At 39.3% G+C, this 9817-nt stretch overlaps 3 protein-coding genes across 3 annotated transcripts; 1 reads left to right on the top strand and 2 right to left on the bottom strand.

Moving 5' to 3' along the window:
* Nucleotides 1-85: 85 nt before the first annotated feature.
* LOC108091170 (putative glutathione-specific gamma-glutamylcyclotransferase 2) lies at nucleotides 86-1261 on the bottom strand. Its single transcript, XM_017190217.2, has one exon. It carries the CDS (start codon nucleotides 1187-1189, stop codon nucleotides 251-253), a length of 939 nt encoding a protein of 312 aa, XP_017045706.1. The 5' UTR covers nucleotides 1190-1261; the 3' UTR covers nucleotides 86-250.
* Nucleotides 1262-1428: 167 nt separating this feature from the next.
* On the top strand, nucleotides 1429-2832 carry LOC108091172. Its single transcript, XM_017190218.2, has 2 exons — nucleotides 1429-1646; nucleotides 1711-2832. The coding sequence occupies exons 1-2, from the start codon at nucleotides 1618-1620 to the stop codon at nucleotides 2579-2581; spliced, it is 900 nt and encodes a 299-aa protein (XP_017045707.1). The 5' UTR covers nucleotides 1429-1617; the 3' UTR covers nucleotides 2582-2832.
* Nucleotides 2833-3044: 212 nt separating this feature from the next.
* LOC108091139 lies at nucleotides 3045-5137 on the bottom strand. The gene is made up of 4 exons (XM_017190174.1): nucleotides 5037-5137; nucleotides 4313-4460; nucleotides 4079-4270; nucleotides 3045-3879 (listed from the first exon to the last, which is right to left on the bottom strand). The coding sequence occupies exons 1-4, from the start codon at nucleotides 5135-5137 to the stop codon at nucleotides 3307-3309; spliced, it is 1014 nt and encodes a 337-aa protein (XP_017045663.1). The 3' UTR covers nucleotides 3045-3306.
* Nucleotides 5138-9817: the final 4680 nt, after the last annotated feature.

Here is a 9817-nt window from a genome sequence, read left to right as displayed (position 1 = left end):
TAACTTTGTTAATTTTAAATCACAATTGGATTTGTGGATTTTATTATTCCGAGGAATGCCTGTGTTATATTTAAATTTTAAGTTGTCATTTATAATAAAAATTTTATTAAAAATCATTGTCATTTTAAATCACAATTTCAATTGTGATTCACAATCCCTGCCATTTGTAAGTATCTCCCTACCACGTCATTATAATGCTTTTACATTCTCATTGGTATTATAAATCATTTTCTAGTGGGAATGGTGGGGGTCACGCCTCGCTTCCGGGCTGCAGTGCGCCGTAGAGCAGCCACTCCCGTCCGCCAGGCTGTTGGCATCGCTCCAGAAGCTTCTCCAGCTGCTTGGCTTGCTCCGACAGCTGCTCCTTTTCCAGAATTCCAGATATTTCATGTAACAGAGCATTACGCATCAACTTGGGCTCATCCTCGACGATGTGACGCCTTACGCAAGCCACCAGCTCTTCCAGGTGCTCGTCCACGGCACCGGGAAAGAGTTGATCCATGGCGGCGGCCAGATTGAACAGGTACTCGCGATTCGGGCCACTGGGACCTGCAGAGCTGAAGATTTGCTTCGCAATGCATGGCACTTGCCACACATTTCCGGCATAGGAGTCGTTTGCCTGAGTGGCCACGTACATTATTACTTGAATAGGTTCTTCATTTCCAGCGGTGGTATTTGGATATGTATGAAACTCCAAGCTGCACCTTTCGTAGCCATTCTTCTCTCTGTAGTCTAGATGATTTAAAACCGCACTCTTTTGACTAGCTGCAATGCGATAGGCCACACCGTAGACCCGATCCTCGGCTGGATCACCGGGCAGAAGAGTGACCACGCGGCCGGGACGTTCAGGAATCCCGCGATGGTCGATGCTGTGCTGGTAAAAGCGACGCTTGAAGCCAAAGATGAACCCACGGCGACGGTCTATATAGGGGAAATCTGCCTTCCACACCAAAGACCCGTAGCCAAAGATCCAGACATCCTCATCTGTAGCAGACGGTGGCTCCAATTGATTACTTGCCTCCGCTTCAAAGCTCCGTAGCATGGAAAATTCGCCAGGGTTTTCCTTGGACTTGCATCCATTTTCCTTGGCTGATTGAAGAATATCCGCAAAGAACACGCTGTATATGTCGCCGGGCAGCTGCTCCGTCCCAGAGCTGCTGCCGCGCAGTTCCTGCAGATAGCCCAACATCAGCTACGGTGCTTCGTTTGCCAAATAATTGCTAAAGATTATTAATTTAGTTTGGCAGTTTATCGATAAGCACAAATCGGCATTGAAGCTATCGCTGTCAGCTGTTTAACGATTACAGGGCTGCCATGTTATTTGGTGGGATTTACAAATCGTTGATTTGATAAAAGAAAATAACAAAAAAAAGGTTCTCACATAAATCAACTTATTGTAACAAAATTCTTAACAAACAATTGATTATTTTTTTTAGCTTTTCAAAATAAAGGAGACAGCACTACGCTTTGTTTAGCGAACAGCTGTTCGTAGATATATCCATCCCACTCCTACTCGCAGCGCTACCACAGCAACAACAACGAAAGCGTAAACAATCCGATTTTGAATCGGAATTACCTGAGAAATAACACCCCGGAAACCACACAACCCCCACCAAAATGTCCGGCAAGGACGATCGATTCAAGGAGTAAGTGCAACGTAGCAAAGGACGTCTGACTGACCACTCAATTTGCATTTTATTCGGTTTGCAGAAAGCGAAGGAACATGAAGCAGTACAATCATCATCACAAAAAGGATCAAGGGCGTTCGACCACATCATCGGGATCCCCGCCTCCCACCTCGCGGCGCAGCATGGTGGATGTGGCGGACTCCAGCGATGAGCCTCGGTTTCCGCGTCGTGGCAATTGGCAATCCAGTGGAGGAGCTGGTCGCTCGTCGTTGGCACCGCAAAGGAACCGGGATTTGCTAGACACGCTGCCTAGCGACACCGACGATGTGGGGCCGATGGGCCTGGATGGCGCACCCATCGATGAGAATGCCAGGGCTCAGATGCGAGCCGGTGACTTCCAGCAGTTGGCCCAGTTTCCCAGTTTAGGCGGAGGACACTTCACCTTTGGCTCGGAACGCGAGTGGGCAAGCGTGGCCGAGGGTCAGACCAAACTGCACACCAAGGCGGCCAGTGGTTACTTCACCTTGAACCTAACACGTTTAAACGCTGGTTTGCAGACCATTCCGTTCTACAAGCGGATGGATTATCCCGCTGGGTTGTTCACCCGGGCACAGATCGTTGCCCAAGAAGAGGCCGCCGAACGAGCCGAGGCTGTTTACCAGCAGCGGATTCTGAAGGATGCAAACGGAGGTACCAAATCCCGAGCCGCGTCAGCTAAATCGAACAAAGACGCAGCTCTTGCAGCTGAAAAGCCAGCTTCTGCTGCTCCAGCTGAACCCGATGAACTCGACGAGCTCCTGGCCATGACCAACACCCAACTCGATATGGGTTCCTCTGGAATCGGACCCATTACCATGCCAATGCCCATGCCCTTGGTGCAACCGGCCACTCCCTCGTCGGCAGCCAGCAAAAACGAAGTAGAACAGTGGCTGGATTCTGTTTTGGACGAGTAAACATCCAGGATCTTTTTTAAGGATATCAGAAGAACATAATACTAAAGTTGGAGCACTTTCCGGATTGATTGCAGAGCTTTTTAAGCTTGTTACGCTTATACGAGATTGTAAAATCACTAAGTGCTTGCCTTTATTAAGTAAAATTATGTACAACATAAATATTAAAATCCCTAATTTTTTTTAAATTAGTTTAGCAGTCAAAGCTGTAGCTTTTGAATTGTAACAATTAAAATGACGCGATGCTTAAGCTGTGTGTTATTTGAGGGAAGTTTATTAATTTTTTGTGAATATACAACCGTCAATCCAGCAGAAAATGATTGTCACCATAGGAATAATTATTCCTTGTGTTCGATAAAATGCTTAACTCGCAACATACTCTTTTTTATTTTATTTATAATTTCATTTTTGTGTAGTAGATATTTAAATTATAATATTCACGTTTTAATCCGGTATTCATTTTTTATGCGATGTACAACTGTTGTTTTTTTTTTACTTTTCGTTTTATTTTAAAATAAGTCTATTTTTCCAATATCCTTAAAGTTCAGTAACGTCAAAAGTCCATCATAAAATTATTTAAATTTTAGTTTTATACATATGAATAAAAATTAAAGGTAAGTTTTTAATTTTAAAAAGTATAGTTCAAATAGAATTGAGGTTATTCATTATTTGTTTTGGAAAATATAGTATGACAATTTGTTTCTTTATTAATTAGCTCTATGTTAGCATTAGTTTGTGGTTTGAGAATTTGTTTCTTGGTAGTATTTTACCAGATGGCCATGCAGTATTTGCATTAGCTCGCAAATGGCCTCCAAAAGCACCAGACGCTCATGGAGGTGTGCCAAGTCGCCGTCGCCCACCATTTGCGGACGCATTTCTTGAACGACGGCGATCAGCCAGCGAACCAAAACGGACGAGTCCTCCCTTGCGAGTTGCATTAAACCTTCCGGCACGCCGGTCTCCTGGCAAAACTGTTGGCAATGGCCACCCAACGGTCCCACAATCAGGATACCGGATATCAAGCGGACCACCAAATGCAGGACATGCAGATAGGATTGCAGGTAGGTCCGGGGATTCACCATTGCGATGACGAGCAGAAGTGTCCCGGGTGAGCGCAATCGGTATGAGTCCAGGCCCAAATCTGCCAGCCGATCCAACATGGCCCAAAGCAGACAGTTCCCCAAAACCCGGGCCATCGTGCTCAGCGGACTCGCTACTCGGCAGCAGGAAATCAAGTTCAGGATTACATCTGAATTGTTGATATCCAACAGGCTCAGGATATTTACGCATATCTGGTGGATCTATAAGAAACGGATAGAAACTTTCTATTAGAAAGGGCCATGGTTATATTCCTTAAATGTTGAAGTTATTTTTAAAATTATTTGACTATACCTACAATTTTCCCCTTTAATCTTTTGAATGGTTTCAAATATTTAATTAACAGTCTTTTTAATTGATTTTTTATTCGAATTTCTAATGTTTCTAATGTTGCGTTCTTACGTGGGTTTCCTCGGTGCAGGCCATGTAATCAAAGGACCTCTGCAGGAAGAGAGTTCTCTTCACCTGGGTGTCCGCCAAATTCTCGTGATGGAGTTGATAGACCATCATCCCGGTCACGTAAACCGATGCCAGTTGTTCCGCTCCGAATTCGATCTGCTCCTGGTTGAGCAGCTCATCGAATCCTGAAATAATCTGAGGGGCAAATGGTAAATCGAGATACACCGAGTCACTCACCTCCAGAATGTTATTGGTTCCATAGATAAAATAGCATTGCTCACGAATCACGGAGTGGCCCAGAGTCTGACGCAGTTCCTCTAAACTGAAGCCTTGTGGTCGAATCACATGGCTTATGGGGGATTCCTCCAACTGATTTGCGCACCAACTGCAAAAAGGGAATATTACTTATGAGGCAGGAAGAGGAGTCTTCAAGGATACCCTCTCCTGTGCAAATTAGTGACTGAAAGATGTGTGCAAATGGCCAACGCTATTTTAATGAGCTCCCCAGCATTTTGACATGTTTTCAACCTCACTTGGCTCTTGGCTGAGCAAGATGAATACAGTGAAAACAAGAATATGTATATTTCAAGTTAATAGGTGCAAAGTTGCTAAATTTAAACTTTACAAACTAGTTTATCATTTTCAATTTTAAAAAGCTTAAAGATTTTTAAAAATATTTTTAACAAGTCTTTCCACGGCATAAAATCGAATGTGTACTATGTAAAAAGTAAAAGGTTTTTACGAGTTTGTCCAATTCGAATAATACCACAATGTTTTTTGTAATAATTTAATAAGAGTAATAAAAAAAATGGAAAAGTAAGTAATTGCTAAAGAACGTTTACTGTAGCTGCGTTTTCGCCCGTTTGTTTGTGTGTATTTGTGCTTGTCCTTGCGCTGCTTTCGAAAAGGCTGGCAAAATGCAAATGCACGCGCGATGTGCGCATTTTAGCATAAAAGTCACCTGGCCTCCGTTTCCGCCTCCTGCTCCTTATTTTCCACCTGCCACGCCCACTGCCGCTTGAAGTTTCTTGCGTACTTGGGAAATATCTGCTCATTATGCATTCATATTTCGTATTTTGCAATTACTTGCACACACACACAAAGAAATGGGCGGTAAAAAGCGCAAAAGGTGCAAGCGAGATAACAACAGCAAACTGTTAAGTTGCTGTTTGTATGTGTGTGGGTTCTTCTCTTTTGCTTGGTGCTTTCTTTCTGTCTTCTGCCTTTTTATCACCTCTTATTTTTTAGCTCCCTATTTATTTTTTTGGCTCATTTTTTACACAGATTCCCATTGAAATTTCCATATTCACATTTTAATTATGCGTCGGCATGAAAAGATTAACAACTTTTTCACTTGCTGTTGGCTTTGTGAGCGTGTTATGCCTTTTTTTGCTTTTAATTATGCATATGTATTTGTTTAGAAAAATGCAACGGAAAGAGGAAGTCAACATAACCTTTCAATCTAGAAAAAGTGAGGTTACGATTGCTGCCCAACATAACCTCAGTTCAGCTAGAAATTAAAGATATACATATGTACATATGTGTCTATATATTATGTTGGCAAACAGTTTCCCAAACTGTGGCTTGTTAAAGCCACTTATGCAAATCAGGTGGCGCTATCGATGAGCATCTGATCCGATCATTTGAGCCCGAAATCTACATGTTCATAAAACCGATATTCAAAATCCCCTGTAGCACAATTAGATGCGATAAAAGCGCTCAATTAGCGAGGGTAGCTGGGTTACAGTACAAAATCGCTAAAATTTAAATGTTTCCTAGCTATTCGAGAACTGAAATACAAAATACAAAATTGATGCTGTAATCAAATATTAAAGTTTTGAAAATATTCAAATATTTAAAAAACCTTGAAAATACTTTAAAAACTATATATGTATGACTTTTTTTTTTTAAATGGGGTTATTCACATTATTTAGCAAACAAAAACAATTTAAGTATGTATTTTAGTTTATTTCTGGACTATGTAAAATTTCTCTTACAGATGTTCCACTGTGGCAATAAAATACTAACAATCATATTGAGTTCACATCGGATGACGATGATAATATACAATCAAGATGACGATGACAAGTGGCAGAAAGCTACCCTTTAATTTTTGGGGTGGACCGAACTGATGAGACGCTTGTGTGCGGTGTTTGTAACCAATCTGTACATTTTACGCCTAATTTAAGGCAAATTGTTGACATAAATATGTACACGAAGCCCACACCCCACGCTTTGCAACACTTTTCCAAGCCCAACCACCCCAACTTATTTTCCATTTTTTTTTTTTTTTTGGCTTTGAGGCCTGAAGGCCTGACAAAAGCCAACAGATTTTCATATCATTATGCGCTGATTTGTGGCGTTTGAAAGGGAATCGGGTTTTAGATTTGTGTTTCGAGTTTGGGTTTAACCACCACCCCATTCTCTCCTTTTGTCGGTCTACTTTTTGTTTGCTAATGAAGTTGTTGTTTACACAAATGCCAAGTATGAGGTATGCAAAATGATAGGCATAGAGTGCAAGTGAAATCTGGCCCGATCCACCCACAAATTATGACAAACTTTTGTCATTTGAGAAATAAACACGACTGTGCGTCGCGACTGAGAAAGTTGAGATGTCTGGGATAATATTAGGGGAATTTATGATGATCGTCTTTCACGAAGAAAAGTATTCACTGGATTTTCTACAACTTACATTTTTTGTTTAGATCTCGTAAATTAAGATTGGTTAAGTTCAGTTTTATTTTTTTTAATATGAAACTGTTCTGGTTCCAAGGTTTGGCTGACTAAGCCACTAATTCTACAAAAAAAGTAATCTCTACGGTTCAAAATTCGGCCCATTATCCTCTCAAAAAATGCTGTGGTAATGGGAATATGATAAAAGTAAGTTCAGACCACAGATAATAAATCCCTAAACAAATAATAAGCGATCGCAATTTGGATCTACGGCAAGTCAATAGTAGCCACTTGGAATTTGAACGTCAGTCGAGTAAGTTGACCGGACTTTCAATCTAAGCCGTCCCCGAAATAAGTTTTTAACTTCATCGAATGTGTGCAGTCTAGAACAGTAAGTTATTTTATTAATTCCTTCTTGTTCACTATGTACGAGTATATACTTACATTCATAAATGCACACACAATCTATATATAGTAATACCATTTCTATTTCACTCAATTCTTAGAAAAAGTGGTTCTTTATTACACAGGTGTTTCCCATTCCATATTCAGGCTTTACTTGGTATAAAGTTAATAGATTCAGAGTATTATGTGATTATAGTAAGAACTTTTCAACGCAGTGAAGAATTCACCCCAAGACCCCATGAAGAATATATATTTTTTGATCAGCATCACCATCTGAGTCGATATAGACATGAAAGTCTGTCTCTTGTTTTTAAAGTTATCTCGATAACAGGAGAAAGTAGACAATTTTATTTTTTGGAAAATAGTTTTTGCCAAGTTAAAAATATTTTATTTAATATGTAACTTTTGTTCAATATAACGTTGATCCTTGGTCGATAGCCCATTAATTAGGTAGCCTATAATTCATATAAAAACATCCTTACTAACGCTGGTTGGATAATTTCCGGTCTAATATTGAAAAAGAGGCTGTCGATATAAAAGCACATTACCGATTATTATCACTTTTCACAATATTATGTCCAAATGAATCAAGTTTTATAAAGGTTCAACAATTATTATTTACGCATGACAAAATCTGGCAGTTGTAAAATCGTTTAAATACGGATTGAAAATATGTCCTGATCAGAGAAAAGTGGAATTTAAACCAAAATGGACTTTAGAGCCTATTTGTTTCGTTATTAATTACTTTCTGGGTCAACACCTTAAGGTATACTAGTGAAGACTTTGTACTGTAAATGCGAATTTATTGGTATATATTGGTATAATTAGGTATAATCAACTTTGGAAAAGAGTTCGCAACTGGTCATCGCAAGAATGTTTTCTGAAAATGTGGTACATAATACATCTACTAAAGAAAGTACATAAATTTCTGAAGAAATAACTAAAGTTAAAAAAAGCATATTTGTATTTTGTTTTTTATAAATATATTTGTATTTACCTATTACCAACCGACTGAGATACTTTGAAGAAATGCGAAAACATTATTGCCAAAATAAGCATATATATACCGAAAATTCGGAATTACCGAATACTTTACTCGTATTACTAAAACTACTTCAAATAAAAACAACTTAACTTTTTTAATACATTTTTTATATTGCGATAAAAAACTAAATTTGGCTGGACTTACATTTATTTTTGAGTAAACGACATGACTTCCAAAAAAACGATTTAGGATATTTTCATGTAATGACGATGAAATTACAATTTTGGATGGAAATAAAGCTTTCTTTGTTGATTTAGTTCTCATATGAATGTTTGAGCCAAACAGATTAATATATGCATATTTATCACAAGTAAATCAAGTGATAGTTCCCATGGCTCGGAGTAAGTATACGTTTATCTATTATCTAATGGAAATCATTTTATTCCACTCACTTATTCATTGTTCGCTTGTCCAACAGATTGCAACTGATCGGTGGAATCAGGCCTCAGCTTTCCCGTGGACTTTTGGCCAAAGCCAACCTGTTTGGCTCGGTTTGGGTTCGAAACTTTTGGGCGATCCAATCATAGGTTCGATGGCCGCACAATGGGACACAATGCGGCAATTAGGGATAAAGATGCCAGATAGCGATGTATGTAAATGTGGATGGGGACAAATAAACAAGTGTGGCACGGCCCGCGGCACAAACACAATTTGTGACAATTTTCCAACCGGATAATGACAAACATTTTAATCACAAAATGAAACTGGAAGCTGCTAAAACCACCACCAATGACGACAGGAGCAGTTGCTGTGCCAGTGGCAGTGGCAGTGGCAGGATAACACACAAATTTTCACACAATATGGCAAACATCTCCGAGCCTTCGTCCTTCCCTCAACCGGAAGTCAAGTGTGTCGAGTCCTCTGTGTCCTGCCCATCCACGATGACATAATCGCCCCTCATCACAATCATTATGTCGAGTTGCTCCTGCGGTTTCACTCCCGGACTTCACTCCCATTTTTTATTCCTGCCCTCCGGCGGGGCCACAGCAGGCAAAAATTTAAATCGAAATTGGGATATAATGCGACGGAGTAACTTTCGTTTCCTCCCCTGTACGAGTATATAGCTAAAAAAGTCAAGTGTTTTGCCTGGAAACTTTATCCTTTTTTAAAATACTTATGCGGCCTAAAATAATCGTTACTTGTTCTTTTCAAAATTCTGTAGTTCTTAGGTTTAAAAAATTGTATGATTCGAGCACATCCTATTCTTGGGGTTGATTCACCTTTATTTAAGCTAGTACAACTATGTTAAGTTTAACAAGTATAAACGTTTACGTATAATTACTTCAATATCAAGAATAACCAAACATAATTATAAAGCAAAGAGAAAAGCCTAAAAACAAAGATAAAAAACAAGAGTTTGTTTATCCTGTGGATTACAATTTTTGGAGTACATATATTTGTCGTAACTAATATTTCGAGTAAAATGCTGTTTTTAACCATTATTTATAATTTTTTCTAATCGTCAAATATTTTTATAAATTAAATAAATGAACAAAGCAAATTATCTTAGTTTTTTAAAGAAAGGCACCAAAAAGATCTGTTATTTTTTGGAGCAGCAAATAAGGCAAACTAGTTTTATAGCTTTCAGCATGGATGCATGCAAAAGCCGAGAACTTTTT

Source organism: Drosophila ficusphila, unplaced genomic scaffold (assembly GCF_018152265.1).
Source record: "Drosophila ficusphila isolate 14025-0441.05 unplaced genomic scaffold, ASM1815226v1 contig_197, whole genome shotgun sequence".
NCBI classification, from domain to species: Eukaryota; Metazoa; Arthropoda; class Insecta; order Diptera; family Drosophilidae; genus Drosophila; species Drosophila ficusphila.
Note: the sequence above shows the minus strand (reverse complement) of the source record. Positions and strands in the feature narration are given on the sequence as shown.

What these genes read in the sequence shown, in the direction of transcription:
- LOC108091172 (XM_017190218.2), top strand. Translation starts at nt 1,618, where the DNA reads ATGTCCGGCAAGGACGATCGATTCAAGGA. An exon ending in AAGGACGATCGATTCAAGGA is followed by an intron (nt 1,647 to 1,710) that starts GTAAGTGCAACG and finishes TTCGGTTTGCAG; the next exon opens with AAAGCGAAGGAACATGAAGC.
- LOC108091170 (XM_017190217.2), bottom strand. Translation starts at nt 1,189, where the DNA reads ATGTTGGGCTATCTGCAGGAACTGCGCGGCAGCAGCTCTGGGACGGAG.
- LOC108091139 (XM_017190174.1), bottom strand. Translation starts at nt 5,137, where the DNA reads ATGCATAATGAGCAGATATTTCCCAAGTACGCAAGAAACTTCAAGCGG. An exon ending in GAACCAATAACATTCTGGAG is followed by an intron (nt 4,271 to 4,312) that starts GTGAGTGACTCG and finishes TTTGCCCCTCAG; the next exon opens with ATTATTTCAGGATTCGATGA. An exon ending in CCTGCACCGAGGAAACCCAC is followed by an intron (nt 3,880 to 4,078) that starts GTAAGAACGCAA and finishes CGTTTCTTATAG; the next exon opens with ATCCACCAGATATGCGTAAA.